Source organism: Heterodontus francisci, chromosome 9, assembly GCF_036365525.1.
Source record: "Heterodontus francisci isolate sHetFra1 chromosome 9, sHetFra1.hap1, whole genome shotgun sequence".
Lineage (NCBI taxonomy): Eukaryota > Metazoa > Chordata > Chondrichthyes > Heterodontiformes > Heterodontidae > Heterodontus > Heterodontus francisci.
The window spans coordinates 41,668,703-41,687,990 of record NC_090379.1 but is presented as its reverse complement, the minus strand read 5'-3'; the positions used below and the strand labels follow the sequence as shown (position 1 = coordinate 41,687,990).

Sequence of the window (19,288 nt, the reverse complement as noted above, 5' to 3'; positions counted from 1 at the left end):
CCCAATTGCCAGCTGGAGCCTCGCTTCTGAGCAGGTGGCTGCCCAATTGTCCTTGGCAGCTTTGCCATCTGCTATTCTGCCCCCATGATGCCAGGGGGTGCCAACCCCATTCAAAGCCTGGATGCTGTGTTCCCACTCTCCCTGCCACCTGTACAACACCATGGGCACCCCCTTATCAAGTGCCCAGTCCCTCTTTGCTCCATTGATCCTCTTATGGGGCTGGGATGATGCCCCGTGGCAGCCATGACTGTTCCACCCCCCCCCCCCCCACCCCACTCTTTACCCATATGGCTTCAGCTGTTCAGTTTCTGAACTTGTGGGTACCTTGTCTGCCCCTTTAAAAACTTAAAGGTCGCCCCTTGACAAGCTCTTAATGAGCTTTTTAACTGATTGGCCTCAATTGGGAGCAGAGCAGAATTTCTGTCCCACCATCCCCTTCGCCTTGGTGATTACTACCGACGCTGGTATTTTTAGGACTCTGCCACCTCTGTTTCTGACTTCAGGGGCCCCCTGAGAATTCAACCTGAACTGTTCAGTGTTTCTTTAAAGTTTGGAAACGCTCTTATTACTGTGACTTTTTAGGAAGCTACATTTTTTTAAAAACTGTGTGCTACCCACGTGCTTTTGTTGATAGCATCATTTGAAGGACATGACAATATGCCAGACACCAGATCATGGAAAGAGGTTGATCATTACCCAGAGTTTCCACATATGAATGAAGTTAGAGCACAGTATTCCAGCAGTAACTTAGAAAATGTTGATTAGTTTACAGCAATATTAAGTGTGTATATTGTTCAAACTAAGAGCTGCTGTGCAGTGGAACTTTGGATCTGTCCTAGTCTTAGTCAATATATCAAGTATTTTTTATTATTTGATGCATCAATATAGTTTATAACCTTTTTAGTTTTCCTATTAATGTAAGTTATCACAAATATAACAGATTCTAAATAATTGTAAGACCTATCTTATTAATCGGTCGGCTCTTTGTGACTTTTGCCTTCAGTACAGTGTGTAATAACCATCTCTAATGATGCTTGCTCAGATCAGATGGACCAAAACAGCAGGAAGTGCCTCTGACAGGTTCCACGATAACAGTGTCTTCAATGAGACCCTGAGGATCACAAGAATCCAGCGTCATCAGGGAGGCCGTTACTACTGCAAGGCCGACAATGGCTTGAGCACCCCTGCAATCAAGTCCATCAGAGTAGACGTATACTGTAAGTAATCAGTGACACACTGACACTTTTTAGCCACCACATCCAGCACAGATTCAGATCCAGCAAAGTTCTGGATTGCTTTGCACTGGTTTGGCAACTATGGTAGAATGCAATCTCAATTGTGAAAGGACAGAGGTTGTCTGAGTGAAAGAAGAAAGGCAAGAGAAAACCATAATTGAGTCAACATTGATATTCACAAATCTGCTCTTCTATCTCTTGCTTGTAGATGTGTTACTGCCTTGAGAGATTGCTGGGACATAAAGTGATGTGTTACATATGAGATAGTACTTAGTGTTGCAAGGGAGTGTATGCCAGGGGTTTGAAATGAGGTTATCGTCTGTGGGAGGAGTATTAGAGCTAGGGGAATGGTTGCTCTTGGACGACTAGTTTGGATTTGGATTTTCATTTTGTGAAAAAGATTGAAAATACTTAGAAGCCAAAACAATTTTAAAAATCCTGTAAAAGCTGAAAATAAAAACAGAACATGCTGAAAATGCACAGCAATTCTGATAGAGTCTACACCTGACACATTAACTTACTTTTGCTTTTTATATCTGCTGACTGACCTGCTGTACATTTACATTTCCTGCTGTTAGTGAAGATATTTATCTTGACCTATATTTCTGTTTGTCAATTAAACCAAAGTTTGACTCAATTTAATTTCCATATTTGGCATACCTGTATCTCCACTCAAGGGGTAACTGAAATTAAAGCAGTGGTGTCCCTCAGCAATATGATTGGAGGAAGAATTGAATATATAATTAGAAATGATTTTGAGCACAGTCATACTGCTACGACAGTGCCAGGGCTGCTGTTTGTAACATAAAGGGCTAAGCATGCTGCAGTCAGTTTCCCTGCTTATTGTGGTCTGGCCTGTTTCCTAGTTTCCTACCTAGTTTATCTGGAGCAGTAGTAGTAGCTTGTTTTAATGCTAACTTCTTGAAAGTTGAGGATATAACGTGCTGTGTAATGTTCTTGATATTTTTTACGGAACTATGAAGTTCAATATTCAATAATTTTACAAGGAATGACACTCCAATGGCCAAAGGAGGTGATGAGCAATGTGACCCAAGACACAATATTGGTGCATAAGTACTTAACAATATGGCAGTGCTTTGTCCACTATTTTAATAAATTTGCTAACACATTCAAAATAAATTAGTTAATGCCTCTGTTGAAAAATCAGACAAAAGAATATGGGCTGCATTTTACATTTCTGCCGCCAAAATCGGTGGCGGATGTAAATAATGGCAGTCCGCCCACGCGCAACGCACGTCGTTTAATGTCGTGGCAGTTCATTTAAATGGCCGAGGCGGACCGCCCACCGCGATGACATAGAGGGGGTGGGCTGTCCCTGGCAATGGCGTCAGCAGCCTTTGTTCAGGCGCTGGCGCCATTTTTAAAGGGCTTTTGTGCCCTACATTTCAATTTTAATATTTAAAGATATAGTGATTTAAAATTGATTTGAAAAAATTAAATAAATGTTTCTAGCCCCCCCATCATCCCCCAATAGCCATGGAATTAATTCCTTGCTCTCTTTCTACCCCCATTCCAAATTATTAGCTTGTGACATTCCTCCCCCCCACCCCAAGGTTCATAAACTGTGCACTTTACCCCTTCCCACTAAAGCCTAGCTACCCAACCTGAACCTGACCAAACCCGACTACATGTGTTGGGTTCAGGTCACGTCGGGTCTATATTCTGTGTCCAGCATTCGGGCTCAGGTCGGGTCGGGCTGGACTGTACTGTTTAGCTTTGGCAGTCTTGGTGCCACTTGTCATGTCCGCTTATGTGAAAACCCCAATATAAATACATATTATGTATTAAAACTTAAGTGTAACATTTTTAAACCAAACTTTTCACTGTTATGGTTAAAAAAAAAAAATTAAATGTGGGAACGCATGTTTTATTTTTCCAGACTGGTTTTAAGTCTGGAAATTTTTGTGAATTGCATTTCTAAGGCAATTGCATTTGAAATGACTTCAGAGTATAAAATTCAATAACACAAATTAGAGGCTGCCTTCTCTGCCCAAAGGAAACCAAGGAGCAGATTGTAAGGTCCATTCATATTTCAGTTATAGTGGCTGCCAAAATGGTATGAAATTTTTTGGATAATTTGAGTAATAGTCATGTGAGTTAATGTTAGCCTCTAAAGGAATACTAATGTCTCATTTTATACATAACAAATACTTAAAATATAATTTATGAACTTGTTTATTTTAACATTGCAAGTACAGACTTGGAAAAATAGCTGTAGTGCCCTGCCCAGACCACCCTGGTTGTAAGCATGTTGATGATTTGTCTTAACTTAAAAAAAACCTAAATTTTCAAGAATTAGATCTACCCAGTTATTGAAAGAGGACAAAAAAAAATTAGTCTACCACAAAATTCCATGATGGGATTGTTTATGTAGAAAGTCATGTTTATGTAGAAAGCTGTTGTGTGATGTACATCTGGAAAGCTGCCACATTATGATTGAAAGCAAGTGCTATTGACCACATCAATGGATCTTGTGGACAAAATCCACTAGGAATTATGAGATAAACCAAAACACAGGATCTAGCTTACTTAATTCTCATTACTGAGTGGGTGAGAGACTACCTTATACTCAAGTTATCTTAGTTTTGATAATCCAGTGTTTCAAAAAAAAAAAGGACTCTAGGGTGTTGATAAGGTAAGCTTTTTATTTAAAACTTCAGTCCGTCGGATTGCTAAGCGAACAAGTTTTGACTTTTTTTTTCGTTTGGTTTTTCAGTAGATTTATTGGGAATCTAGAATAGTGGGAATGGAGGTAAAGGCAGTTGTATGTTCCTCCTGCAGAATGTGGGAGGTAGGGGTCGCCAAGAGTGTCCCTGCTGACTGCATCTGCGGGAAGTGCACCCAACTCCAGCTCCTCGCAGACCGCGTTAGGGAACTGGAGCTGGAGCTGGATGAACTTCGGATCATTCGGGAGGCGGAGGGGATTATTGACAGGAGTTATAGGGAGGCAGTCACACCTCAGGTAAAAGAAGTAGGTAGATGGGTTACCGTCAGGGGAAGGAAAGGGAACCAGCAGGCAGTGCAGGGATCCCCTGTGGCCGTTTCCCTCAACAACAGGTATACCGTTTTGGATACTGTTGGGGGGGACGACTTACCAGGGGTAAGCAATGGGGTGCAGGTCTCTGGCACAGAGTCTGTCCCTGTTGCTCAGAAGGGAAAAGGGAAGAGGAGCAGAGCATTAGTCATTGGGGACTCCATAGTTAGGGGAACAGATAGGAGGTTCTGTGGGAACGAGAGAGACTCACGGTTGGTGTGTTGCCTCCCAGGTGCCAGGGTACGTGATGTCTCCGATCGTGTTTTTGGGATCCTTAAGGGGGAGGGGGAGCACCCCCAAGTCGTGGTCCACATAGGCACCAACGACATAGGTAGGAAGAGAGATGGGGATTTAAGGCAGAAATTCAGGGAGCTAGGGTGGAAGCTTAGAGCGAGAACAACCAGAGTTGTTATCTCTGGGTTGTTGCCTGTGCCACGTGCTAGCGAAGAGAGGAATAGGGAGAGAGAGGAGTTGAACACGTGGCTGCAGGGATGGTGTAGGAGGGAGGGTTTTGGTTTCCTGGATAATTGGGGCTCTTTCTGGGGTAGGTGGGACCTCTACAAACAGGATGGTCTTCACCTGAACCAGAGGGGTACCAATATCCTGGGGGGGAGATTTGTTAGTGTTCTTCGGGGGGGTTTAAACTAAATCAGCAGGGGAATGGGAACCTAAATTGCAGTGCCAGTGTACAGGCTGTTGAGAGTAGTGAGGTAGGGGATAAGGTTACAGGGACGCAAGAGGGCACTGGCAAGCAAGAACTTGGTTTAAAGTGTGTCTACTTCAACGCCAGGAGCATCCGGAATAAGGTGGGTGAGCTTGCAGCATGGGTTGGGACCTGGGATCCTGATGTTGTGGCCATTTCGGAGACATGGGTAGAGCAGGGGCAGGAATGGATGTTGCAGGTTCCGGGATTTAGATGTTTCAGAAAGAACAGAGAAGAGGGTAAAAGAGGGGGGGGTGTGGCATTGTTAATCAAGGAAAGTATTACAGCGGCAGAAAGGACGTTTGAGGACTCGTCTACTGAGGTAGTCTGGGCCGAGGTTAGAAACAGGAGAGGAGAGGTCACCCTGTTGGGAGTTTTCTATAGACCTCCGAATAGTTCCAGAGATGTAGAGGAAAGGATAGCGAAGATGATTCTCGACAGGAGCGAGAGTAACAGGGTAGTGGTTATGGGGGACTTTAACTTTCCAAATATTGACTGGAAATACTATAGTTCGAGTACTTTAGATGGGTCTGTTTTTGTCCAGTGTGTGCAGGAGGGTTTTCTGACACAGTATGTGGACAGGCCAACCAGGGGCGATGCCACATTGGATTTGGTACTGGGTAATGAACCCGGCCAGGTGTTTGATTTAGATGTAGGTGAGCACTTTGGCGATAGTGATCACAATTCGGTTAGGTTTACCTTAGCGATGGGCAGGGACAGGTATATACCGCAGGGCAAGAACTATAGCTGGGGGAAAGGAAATTATGACGCGATTAGGCAAGATTTAGGATGTGTAGGATGGGGAAGGAAACTGCAGGGGATGGGCACAAACGAAATGTGGAGCTTATTCAAGGAGCAGCTAATGCGTGTCCTTGATAAGTATGTACCTGTCAGGCAGGGAGGAAGTTGTCGAGCAAGGGAGCCGTGGTTTACTCAAGAAGTTGAAGCGCTTGTCAAGAGGAAGAGGGCGGCTTATGTTAGGATGAGACGTGAAGGCTCAGTTAGGGCGCTTGAGAGTTACAAGCTAGCCAGGAAGGATCTAAAGGGAGGGCTAAGAAGAGCAAGGAGAGGACACGAGAAGTCATTGGTGGATAGGATCAAAGAAAACCCTAAGGCTTTCTATAGGTATATCAGGAATAAACGAATGATAAGAGTTAGAACAGGGCCAATCAAGGATAGTAGTGGGAAGTTGTGTGCGGAATCAGAGGAGATAGGGGAAGCGTTAAATGAATATTTTTCGTCAGTATTTACAGTAGAGAAAGAAAATGTTGCCGAGGAGATTACTGAGATACAGCCTACTAGGCTAGATGGGATTGAGATTCACAAGGAGGAGGTGTTAGCAATTTTGGAAAGAGTGAAAATAGATAAGTCCCCTGGGCCAGATGGGATTTATCCTAGGATTCTCTGGGAAGCCAGGGAGGAGATTGCAGAGCCGTTGTTGTTGATCTTTAAGTCGTCATTGTCGACAGGAGTAGTGCCGGAGGACTGGAGGATAGCAAATGTTGTCCCCTTGTTCAAGAAGGGGAGTAGAGACAGCCCTGGTAATTATAGACCTGTGAGCCTTACTTCGGTTGTGGGTAAAATGTTGGAAAAGGTTATAAGAGACAGGATTTATAATCATCTTGAAAAGAATAAGTTCATTTGCGATAGTCAGCACGGTTTTGTGAAAGGTAGGTCGTGCCTCACAAACCTTATTGAGTTTTTCGAGAAGGTGACCAAACAGGTGGATGAGGGTAAAGCCGTGGATGTGGTGTATATGGATTTCAGTAAGGCGTTTGATAAGGTTCCCCACGGTAGGCTATTGCAGAAAATACGCAAGTATGGGGTTGAAGGTGATTTAGAGCTTTGGATCAGAAATTGGCTAGCTGAAAGAAGACAGAGGGTGGTGGTTGATGGCAAATGTTCATCCTGGAGTTTAGTTACTAGTGGTGTACCGCAAGGTTCTGTTTTGGGGCCACTGCTGTTTGTCATTTTTATAAACGACCTGGATGAGGGTGTAGAAGGGTGGGTTAGTAAATTTGCGGATGACACGAAGGTCGGTGGAGTTGTGGATAGTGTCGAAGGGTGTTGTAGGGTACAGAGGGACATAGATAGGCTGCAGAGCTGGGCTGAGAGATGGCAAATGGAGTTTAATGCGGAGAAGTGTGAGGTGATTCACTTTGGAAGGAGTAACAGCAATGCAGAGTACTGGGCTAATGGGAAGATTCTTGGTAGTGTAGATGAGCAGAGAGATCTTGGTATCCAGGTACATAAATCCCTGAAAGTTGCTACCCAGGTTAATAGGGCTGTTAAGAAGGCATATGGTGTGTTAGCCTTTATTAGTAGGGGGATCGAGTTTCAGAGCCACGGGGTCATGATGCAGCTGTACAAAACTCTGGTGAGGCCGCACCTGGAGTATTGCGTGCAGTTCTGGTCACCGCATTATAGGAAGGATGTGGAAGCTTTGGAAAGGGTGCAGAGGAGATTTACTAGGATGTTGCCTGGTATGGAAGGAAGGTCTTACGAGGAAAGGCTGAGGGACTTGGGGTTGTTTTCGTTAGAGAGAAGGAGGAGGAGAGGTGACTTAATAGAGACATACAAGATAATCAGAGGGTTAGATAGGGTGGATAGTGAGAGTCTTTTTCCTCGGATGAGGATGGCAAACACGAGGGGACATAGCTTTAAGTTGAGGGGTGAAAGATATAGGACAGATGTCAGAGGTAGTTTCTTTACGCAGAGAGTAGTAGGGGCGTGGAACGCCCTGCCTGCAACAGTAGTAGACTCGCCAACTTTAAGGGCATTTAAGTGGTCATTGGATAGACATATAGATGTAAATGGAATAGTGTAGGTCAGATGATCGGCGCAACATCGAGGGCCGAAGGGCCTGTACTGCGCTGTAATATTCTAATTCTAAAAAAAAAAATGCAAATATGAAAAATGAAAATGCATAGAACCAATATTTATTGTATCTATTCTCGATGTTAATTGGCATTGTGCACACTTTTTTTTCATATTTATGGGTGGGGGGCGGGGGGAGGTTCTTGAATAATCACCACTGACCATCCAAGTATAAATTCTAAATCTTCCACAGTAATAAATTAAAAAACCCTGGCATATTAGTCTGCTATTACAGTCTATATTAGTAAACCTAATAGCATGTGATCATTGAATGAAGTATTCCTCTCATCCCAAAGGGCTGGTGTTCTGCTCCACGGCAGTGAATAGAGAGTTGGCTATCTCTAGAAACTTTGGTTCATGTCAAAATCATTTTGAAGACATTAAACAGTGTAGCATTATTAATGCAATATTTTCCCTTCAAATGTAGATAATTTCAAACAAGCTATAATGGCTGTAGAAGTAATGTTGATTGATTTTCAAAAGCAAGCCTTTGCCCCATTACTTGAAAAAGCAGACAAGTAATATTGCACAGAGAAAACCATCTATGAGCTTAACTAAAAAAAAAGTATATCAAACCACGTACGCATAGGAATAGACAGGATGTTAGGTTCTTTACCTAGAGAATGTAGAGCCTCTGAAATACATTGTCAGCTGGTGTGGTGGGTGCTGACTTTCTCAGCGGCTTCAAGAGGGAGCTCGATCAGTTCCTGACTGTGAGAAAGATTGCGTCATATAGAAGGTAATACGTCGTCCATGTAATATCCTAGGCAGGTTTTTGACTGCCAGGCTAGCAGGGCATTGCAGAGGAAATTTACTGAGTTTTATTCCCCACATTAGCGCAGGGTTTTTATGTTTTTTGCCACTCGTAGATTTAGATAGGCGTTAAGGAGAGGGAAGAAATGTTTAGCCATATGTCGAACCATATGTGGGATATGTCAAACATTCCTTGTTCCAGTCCTACTCAGGCCCCCTCCCCCAACTCTTTTTCCGGTACATTGATGACTGTATCAGTGCCGTTTCCTGCTCGCGCGCTGAACTGGAAAACTTTATCAACTTTGCTTCTAATTTCCACCCTTCTCTCACCTTTACATGGTCCATCTCCGACACTTCCCTTCCCTTCCCTTCCTCAACTTCTCTGTCTCCATCTCTGGCGATAGGCTGTCTGCTAAAACCCACCAACTCCCACAGCTACCTCGACTACACTTCTTCACACCCTGCCTCCTGTCAGGACTCCATTCCATTTTCCCAGTTTTTCCGTCTCCGACGCATCTGCTCTGATGATGCTACCTTCCATGACAACACTTCTGATATGTCTTCCTTTTTCCTCAACTGAGGATTCCCCTCCACTGTGGTTGACAGGGCCATGTCCGGCCCATTTCCCGCACCTCTACCCTCACACCTTCCCCTCCCTCCCAGAACCGCGACAGGGTTCCCCTTGTCCTCACTTTCCACCCCATCAGTCTCCATATCCAAAGGACCATCCTCCGCCATTTCCGCCACCTCCAGCGTGATGCCACTGCCAAACACATCTTCCCCTCCCTTCCCCTGTCAGCATTCCGAAGGGATCATTCCCTCCGCGACACCCTGGTCCGCTCCTCCATTACCCCACCACCTCATCCCCTTCCCACGGCACTTTCCCCTGCAATCGCAGGAGATGTAATACCTGCCCATTTACCTCCTCTCTCCTCACTATCCCAGGCCCCAAACACTCCTTTCAGGTGAAGCAGCGATTTACTTGTACTACTTTCAATGTAGTATACTGTATTCGCTGCTCACAATGTGGTCTCCTCTACATTGGGGAGACCAAATGCAGACTGGGTGACCGCTTTGCGGAACACCTCTGCTCAATCCGCAAGCAGGACCACGAGCTTCCGGTTGCTTGCCATTTCAACACTCCCCCCTGCTCTCATGCTCACATCTCTGTCCTGGGATTGCTGCAGTGTTCCAGTGAACATCAACACAAGCTCGAGGAACAGCGTCTCATTTACCGATTAGGCACACGACAGCCTGCCAGACTGAACATTGAGTTCAATAATTTCAAAGCATGACAGCCCCTCATTTTACTTTTATTTTTAGTTATTTTTTCTTTTTCCTTTTTAACATTTTTTTTGTGTTTATTTTATTTTATTTCATCTTAGTTTGTTCAGTTTGCTTACCCACTGTTTTTTTCATGTTTGTACTTGCGGCTGTTCAATTTTCAGTCCGTTAACACCCTTTCTGTACTAATGCTTTGTCTTTCAACACACCATTAACATATCTTTTCTCCATGACCTTCTGGTCAGCTATTCTGTGACCTTGTCCAATCTACACCTTCTCCTTTGTTGTCTCTTGCCCACCCCAACTTTACTTGCTTATAACCTTTTACATTTCTAATATTTGCCAGTTCTGAAGAACGGTCACTGACCTGAAACGTTAACTCTGTTTCTCTCTCCGCAGATGCTGCCAGACCTGCTGAGTGGTTCCAGCATTTCTTGTTTTTATTTCAGATTTCCAGCATCCGCAGTATTGTGCTTTTAATTAAATGATTAGCCATAATGGTCCAGGTATCTTGGTGTGGGGTAGTCTGATGGGCCAGCTAGTCTTCCTGCGTCATTTCCATAAGTTTGTAAGTTAGAAATTTCCCTCTATGTCTACTCAAATTGTACAGGGACCTGAATGCAACAAAAGCTACAAGTATCTCCTTCCTCAATATTGTAGACTAAGAAGTAAGTAGCAGAGGATCTAAAACAGAGAAAGTTGGTTATGCTTTCTGACAGCACCATGCCTGGGTTCCTGAACTGTCTGCTAATCCAAGAGTAATGTGGGTGGCTCATCCTCACACTTGTTGACTTTTCTTGTCTACCTTAGGCACCCTAGCAGATCTTGGGAACTCTCTGACACAGTACTACTGATGTAGATTTCCCAATTGCACTACTAATTGCCGTTCCCATTAGCTGGTGGTATTGTTTTTTTTTCAATCTGCAATTTTTTTCTATTTCAATAATATGTTTGATATTTTTGGGTTGGGTCGGGCATGAAATTAAAGGACTTGGGCCCGGGATAGGTTTGGGTTGGCTGTTGTCGTGTCGAGTCCAGGTCGGGTTTTAATTTTATACCAGACTTTACTTCCCACCATCCCCTAAACCATTGAGATTAGTTTGACCCCACTCCACGCACCCCACCGCACTTAAAAACTTACCTGCTCCCCCCTCTCCACCAGAGTTCCGCCTCGAATCCCCGGACAGGGACCCGAAGGCTCAGGAGTGCCGGCCACCGGCACCAATATTGCAGTGGGATGGAAGACGGAGCCAAGAAGGTAATTAATGCCTTTATTTAAATTTATTTTGCTCCCGTCGCCGAGCGGTGGGGTGCCACCATGAGGCCTCGTCATCGCCGGCAAGATCGGGCCAGGCCTTCCCGGCGTCGAGGCTCGTGGCAGACCTCTGCTGGAGGCAATTTCTAGCCCCCCTGCCGTGACCCCCAGCGTCGGTGGTGGGGGTGGGATGCTGAAAAATTCAGCCCTATATCAAGAGCCATAGATGCTTACAGCACAGGAGGATATTATTTGGACCATTGTGTCTGTGCTGTAACAATCTCAAACTAATCCCACCGTTTGACAATCTTGTCATTCCATGCTGCAACAACTCTGGCCGGAATTTTATGCCCCACCCCGCCCCCGCAACAGGAGCGGGCTCGTGGTGGGTGGGTGTCGTAAAATTGAGTGGGAGGCAGGGGGTGCCGTTCCCGATGCATTTCCACCCCTGTGACAATTTTACCGGGGCGGCAGTGGCGTTAAATCGCTCCACCCCAGGACAATCAGTTAATTGGCCTCTGAAGGGCTTCCTTCTTCCGCTGCTGACCACCCCCACTGTACAACACTCCCCTCACAAACCCTCAACCGACACCGCTTGCCTCAGTGGGGTCCGGCTGATTGTCCCCAAAACCTACCTCTCTTTCAGGGCCAACATCCACAATCCTGCTGTTGGCTGGGTGAAGTCCCAGCAGTGACCACCGCTCCCAGTGGAGCTGCTGGAATTGAGAGTTGCTGGTCCACTGATTGGCTGGCAGCTCCATTAGGCAGGGCTTCCTGTCTCAGAGGGGTGAAAATCTTGCCCAAATCCAATTAAGGGCCTGAGGAGTGTAAAATCCCAGTGTGGCTCCCCAGGCCTGGCAGAGGCAGGCTCACCCCTGACTTTTTGGCCGGTAGACAGGCCTCCTGCCCAATATACAATTCCGGCCTCTCTGTATAAAGACAATTCTGCTAAAACCCAGATTGCTAAACAAAGGAGGTAGAGATAGTAGAAGGGCTTGCCATAATCTTCTAATCTTCCCTACATATGGGGGAGGTACCCAGAGGATTGGGGAATAGCAAATATTGACACCCTTATTCAAGAAAGGGTGTGAGGGCAGTCCTAGAAACTACAGGCCAGTTAGTTTAACACAGAAGGGATCGGGTGAGGCAATATAGATTTAATGGCACAGTTCTAAACAGTGTGCAGGAAAGAGGGACCTAGGGGTGCATATGCATCAATCTTTGAAGGTGGCAGGAAGTATTGAGAGAATAGTTAGCAATGCATTTGGGCTTCATAAATAAAGGCATAGAGTACAAAAGAAGGGAAATTATGTTGGACCTTTATAAAGCTCTGCTTAGGCCATAACTAGAGTATTGTGTCCAATTCTGGTCACCACACTTTAGGAAGGATGTGTGGGTCCTTGAGATGGTGCAGAGGAGATTTACCAGAATGGTTCCAGGGATGGGGGAGTTTTAGTTACAAGGCCAGGTTGGAAAAGCTGTGGTTGTTTCCCTTGGTGCAAAAGAGATTGAGGGAAGATTTGATAGAGGTGTACAAGATTATGACAAACTTAGATAAGTTAGACAAGGAAAAATTGTTCCAATTAACTGATGGTACAAGGATGAGGGGACACAGATTGAAGGTTTTGGGCAAGAGATTCAGGGGGAATGTAAGGAAGGACTTTGTTACACAGTAAGTGATAATGATCAGGAACTCGCGGAAACAATCAATGATTTCAAAAGAAATTGGATGGGCACTTGAAGGAAATACACTTGCAGGGCTATGGGGATGAAGCAGGGGAGTGCGACTGACTGGATAGCTCCTTGGAGAGCTGCATGGACTTGATGGGCCGAATGGCCTCCTTGTGTCCTCGAAATGACTCTATGAATCCTTGCTCATGATGACAATTTAAATTAATGAGTCATCTTCACTGACTCCCCAGTCTAACTTTCCATACTCTCCCAAAATATTTCATAATTTAAAAAAATCTACGGACCAGAATTTGCAGTCAGCAGTGGAGGCAATGGCATGCGCTGCTGCCCACAACGATCGGAGAATTCCTCTTTCCTGGCGGCAGTTTAAATCTGACTTCAAGTCAAGGGGATCTCACGGCATGCAGCAGCAGTGACGTCAGCAAACAGATTAAGCAGCCAAGTACATTAAAGTATTCTCACAGACAGCAAACCAGGAAGTTAAAAATACTTTATCTTTCACTCTTAATTTAAATTTTCAGCAGTGAAATAAATTATATGATTAGATTAAGACAGAAGCAAAAATAAAGATTAACAAACATTTTTTGAGTATCATTTTAAAAATGTATGGAATTTTTAAAATCATAATGGAGAAATTTGACATTCCTTTCATATAAAATTAGCTGTTTAGGACCACTCAGGATGTTTGGCAGTAGTTATGAAGTTAAACACCAGTTACACCTCAATAAACAAGGTATAATTTTTCAAGGGTTTTTATAGCAAGACTAACAGCGTAAGAGTCGAAGTTCTTGTCCATTCATGGACCTCCCATTGATTACATCTGCGGGATGTCAACAGCATCAGGAGAAGTGCAGAATTAGTGACAGCGACTTCTAGATTTCCATGTTATTCTGCACATGTGCAGCCACTCAAAGTTGTTGGCAGTTTCAGTGGTGTAATGACAGCAAAGGCTGACAGTTTCATTATCGTTACCAGCGCAAAATTTTAACTGTTTCTACCCCAGTGAAAATAGTCCCAATATCTTGAATCTATTTGCATAACTATTGTTTCTCATCCCTGGCATTGTTCTGGTGATTCTACACTCATCAATTCTCCATAGTTTTAATGTGATTATAAAAATAGTCAAAGCTGTACTCAGTACTCCTATGGCATGACCAATGTTTTGTACAAATATATCAAGACTTCTTCACTCTAGTACACTATGCTTCTAGTTATCCAATGCAAAATAGTGTCTCTTTTGTTCATTTACACCTTTCAGCTTCTTTCCATTCAATGTAAAATGTCATTCATTGTTTTTCCACCCACACTTATCCCCATTAAATTATAGCCCCTAGCTTGTCTATATTTTCATGAGATCTTTGGCTGTTTGCCTACTTTTGTGTCTTTAGCAGATTTTGAGATTGTGCATGACTTATCCAAGTCTAAAGCATCCAGAGTACCATGAATGAACAAAGGTGGACTCAGCCTGACGCCTGGGTTACACTATTTCAACCGTTTTCCAGTGTGAGCAAAAATACATTGAACTTAACTTTGCACCTGGTCTGTCAAATCAACTTTTTATCCATGAGCTGGATTTCCTCTGATAACGTATGTCTGATTTTTTTCAAACCAGCCTCTTGTGAGACACTTTCATTCTCTGAAAATCCATATATACATGATATTTACTTAATTTCCTTCAGCCATATGGTCATACTACAAATCAAACCTTATATTTTTAAAATATAAGAGCATAAGAAATAGGAGCAGGAGTAGACCATTCGGCCCCTCAAGCTTCTCCCACCATTCAATACGTTCAATGAAGAGGGCACCAGGCATACCTCAAAATGAGGTGAAAACCTGGTGAAGCTACAACACAGGAATACTTGTGTGCCAAACAGAGTAAGCAGCATGTGACAGAGAAAGCGAAGCGATCCCATAACCAACGAATCAGATCTAAGCTCTGCAGTCCTGCCACATCCAGTCGTGAATGGTGGTGGACAATTAAACAACTACTCCACAAATATCCCCATCCTCAATGATGGGGGAGCCCAGCACATCAGTGCAAAAGATAAGGCTGAAGCATTTGCAGCAATCTTCAGCCAGGAGTGCCGAATTGATGATCCATCTCGGCCTCCTCCTGAAGTCCCCAGCATCACAGATGCCAGTCCTTAGTCAATTCGATTCAGTCCGTGTGATATCAAGAAATGACTGAAGGCACTGGATACTGCAAAGGCTAGGGGCCACAACAACATTCTAGCAATAGTACTGAAGACCTGTGCTCCAGAACTTGCCACGCCCCACACAGTATAATACTGGCATCGACCCGGCAATGTGGAAAATTGCCCAGATATGTCCTGTACACAAAAGGCAGGACAAGTTCAACCTGGCTAATTACCGCCCCATCAGTCTACTCTCAATCATCAGTACATGATGGAAGGTGTTATCGACAGTGCTATCAAGCGGCATTTGCTTAGCAATAACCTGCTCAGCGACACTCAGTTTGGGTTCCACCAGGGCCACTCAGCTCCTGACCTCAGCCTTGGTTCAAACACGGACAAAGGAGCTGAACTCAAGAGGTGAGGTGAGAGTGACTGCCCTTGACATCAAGGCAGCATTTGTCTGAGTATGGCATCAAGGAGCCCTAGTAAAACTAGATTCAATGGGAATCAGTGGGAAATCTCTTCGCTGGTTGGAGTCATACCCAGCACAAAGGAATATTGTGGTTGTTGGAGGTCAATCATCTCAGCTCCAGGACATCACTGCAGGAGTTAGTCAGGGTAGTGTCCTAGGCCCAAACATCTTCAGCTACTTCATCAGTGACCTTCCTTCAATCATAAGGTCAGAAGTGGGGTGTTCACTGATAATTGCACAATGTTCAGCACCATTCATGACTCCTCAGATACTGAACCAATCCGTGTAGAAATGCAGCAAGACCTGGGCAATATCCAGGCTTGGGCTGATAAGTGGCAAGTAACATTCATGCCACACAAGTGCCAGGCAATGACCACATCCAACAAGAAAGAATCTAACCATCTCCCCTTGACATTCAATGGCATTACGATTGCTGAATCCCCCACTATCAACATCCTGGGAGTTACCATTGACCAGAAACTGAACTGGAGTAGCCATATAAATAGTATGGCTACAAGAGCAGGTCGGACGTTTGGAATGCTGTGGTGAGTAACTCACCTCCTAACTCCCCACATTCTGTCCTCTATCTACAAAGCACAAGTCAGGAGTGTAATGGCATACTCTCCACTTGCCTGGATGGGTGCAGCTTCAACAACATTCAAGAAGCTTGACACCATCCAGGACAAAGCAGCCCGCTTGATTGGCACCCCATCCACAAACATTCACTCCCTTCACCACCGACTCACAGTGGCAGCAGTGTGTACCATCTACAAGATGCACTGCAGCAAGGCACCAAGGCTCCTTAGACAGCACCTTCCAAACCCAAGACCTTTACCACCTCGAAGGACAAGGGCAGCAAATGCATGGGAACACCACAATCTGCAAGTTCCCCTCCAAGCCACACTCCATCCTGACTTGGAACTATATCGCCGTTCCTTCACTGTCGCTGTATCAAAATCCTGGAACTCCCTTCCTAACAGCACTGTGGGTGTACATACGCCACATGGACTGCAGCAGTTCAAGAAGGCAGTTCACCACCACCTTCTCAAAGGCAATTAGAGATGGGCAATAAATGCTGGCCTAGCCAGCGATGCCCACATCCCATGAACAAATTTGAAAAAAAAATCAATATAATCTTCTGCCTCCACTCCACTTTCCCGCCCACTCCCTATATCCCTTAATTCCCCGAGAGATCAAAACTCTCTCTATCTCAGACCTGAATATACCCAATAATGGAGCATCTACAACCCCCAGGGCAGAGACCCAAAAATTCACAACCCTCTGAGTGAAGAAATTTTAACCTGAGGCTGTGCCCCTGTGTTCTAGATTCCCCAGCCCACGGGAAACAACCGGTCACTGTCTATCATGTCAAACCCCTGTATGTTTCAGTGAGATCACCTTTCATTTTTCTAAATTCCAGAGAATATCAGCCCAATTTACTCAGTTTCTCATCATAGGACAACCCTCTCATCCCAGGAACCAATCACTATGCCACCTCCAGTGCAAATATGGAGACTAAAACTGCACACAGTACTCCAGGTGTGGTCTCAACAAAGCCCTATACAATTGTACCAAGACTTCCTTATTCTTGTACTCCAGTCCCCTTGCAATAAAGGCTAACATGTTATTTGCCTTCCTAATTGCTTGCTGTACCTGCATGTTAACTTGTTGTGTTACTTGTACAAGTATATTCAAGTCTCTCTGAACATCAACATTTGAAAGTTTCACACCTTTTAAAAAATATTCTGCTTTTCTATCCTTACTACCAAAGTGAATAAACCTCAGACTTCCCTACATTGTACTCCATCTGTCACCTTTTTGCCCACTTACTTAACCTGTCTATATCTCTTACCAGCCTCTTTGTCCTCCTCACAGCTTACATTTCCATCTAGCTTTGTATTGTCAACAAACTTGGGTACATTACTCTCTACTCTCTGCCTCCTGTTCATTAACCAATCCTCCATCCATACTCATGTATTACCCCTAACTCCATGTTCTTTTATTTTGTGTAAGAACTTGCCTTTCTGGCTGTCAATGAATAACCAATATATTTTTTAATGCTTACTAATTTTGCCATGAATTTTCTGTGGAAAGGTGGTGGAGTACCACAAAGTGGTGGGACAGGTTGTTCTCAGACTAAGCGTAAAGATTAATTTGAAATGTTTATTATTCACCAGGCTTAAAAAAAAGGTTTAGTTTTGTGCTAAATAACAGTAGTAACTGTATTCAAAAGTGGCTGTGAACTGCTTTGGGACTTCTTGAGAGTGTGAAAATATAGCATATAAATGTATCATATAACTGTTGTTTTGGCATGAGGGTTGATTTTAAGTCCCTGTGCACAACCATTGCAATCAGTAAATGTCCCACCTCCTGCAGCAGATGAGGCCATGGCAATTTTAACCACTGCGCTTCATTAACACTGGGCTTTCTAGCCAGAACAGGTGAAAAGCATCCTTGAACACATGCTAAGTTTAGGGATGGGGGCTCTGGGGGACGGCTCTGATGGGGAAGGGGGTGGGGGTGGGTGGTGTTGTTCTGGACCACGGGAGGCCTGAAGATTTCTTGTGGGGCTCGGAAGAGCATGAGCTCTGCTGCTCCTCCTGGCCCCACAAAGGTAAATAGAAAAAACTACCTTGAATGGCATCTTCAACTCTTGATCCGCTTCTGACAGACCTTCATCGGCCTTGAGAAGCTTCCCCACTCAGATGGCAGTTAAAATTGTAATTAGGGCCCAATGGCGTCATCAGATTCCGATCTGTATTTTTCAAAAAGGGGTTTGCTGGGTTTGGGCAGCACCTTAGCTGTTTATCCAAAAGCACCATCAAAAATCGCAATGGCGGAACATTAGGTGGTAAGTCACCAGGTGGATTTTAACTGCTTACTTACCTGATTTCCATTGGGTACACAGGGGTAAAATCCACCCCTGCCACCCTCCACCGCATGATGATAAAATAAGTTAATAAGTTATATGGATCAATATACTCTATCGTACTTCCAATAAAGGGAGCATTTCATCCAAGAAATGAAAAATGTGCAAAATTTATTGAAATTAATTACAACAGAAATCTGCTTTTGGGACCATCTGCCTATCAAGGCCAATAAATTTCAGATGGAACATGTTGCTGATTGTAAATGGAATTTGCGTGAATTATTATTTAACCTACCACACTCCACAATGCACTGCAGGATGAATTTCAATCAGTCAGGAGTGCTCTTAAAGGGACTTTGTCCCCAACACATGCACTAGAACTGATAGCAATCAACTTAAAAAAAAAACACAAATTAACACCAGAGACAGTGCTAGAAAACTTTCTGGAGATTTCTGGCTGTGCACAGAACAGCTGTTCATGTTTCATGAATCAAAAATGATGTGGGGATTTTCATAACACTTGTGCTCTGAAGTTGTGCTTTGTGAGTTCAAGTCCCACTGAAGAGGCTTGAGCACAACAATCTAGGCTAACACTTCAATACAGTACTGAGGGAGCGCTGCATTGTCAAAGGTGTTATCTTTTGGATGAGATGTTAGATAGAGACTCCATGGCACTTCTTCAAGGGGAACAGCCGGTTCTCCCCAATGTTCTGGCCAATATTTATCCCTCAACCAATATAATTAAATCAGATGATCCAGTCATTATTGCATAGCTGTTTTTGGGACCTTGCTGTGTGCTAATTGGCTGCTGTGTTATCCTACATTACAGCGGTGACTACACTTTGCTAAAGTACTTCAATGGCTGTAAAGCAATTTTGGATATCCTGAAGTCATGAAAGGCACTATATAAAACACAAATTCTAACACAAACGCTAAGTGAATAAATACATTGTAA

At 44.1% G+C, this 19,288-nt stretch overlaps 1 protein-coding gene across 3 annotated transcripts in view; it reads left to right on the top strand.

Annotated features, from left to right (window-relative positions):
• Positions 1–19,288, top strand: part of mdga2a (MAM domain containing glycosylphosphatidylinositol anchor 2a) — a 990,949-nt gene that overhangs the window by 309,315 nt on the left and 662,346 nt on the right. For all 3 annotated transcript variants that reach the window (XM_068038888.1, XM_068038889.1, XM_068038887.1), the window contains exon 3: positions 1,043–1,217. In XM_068038888.1, the coding sequence (XP_067894989.1) occupies positions 1,043–1,217 (175 nt within the window). The remainder of the gene's footprint in view (positions 1–1,042; positions 1,218–19,288) is intronic.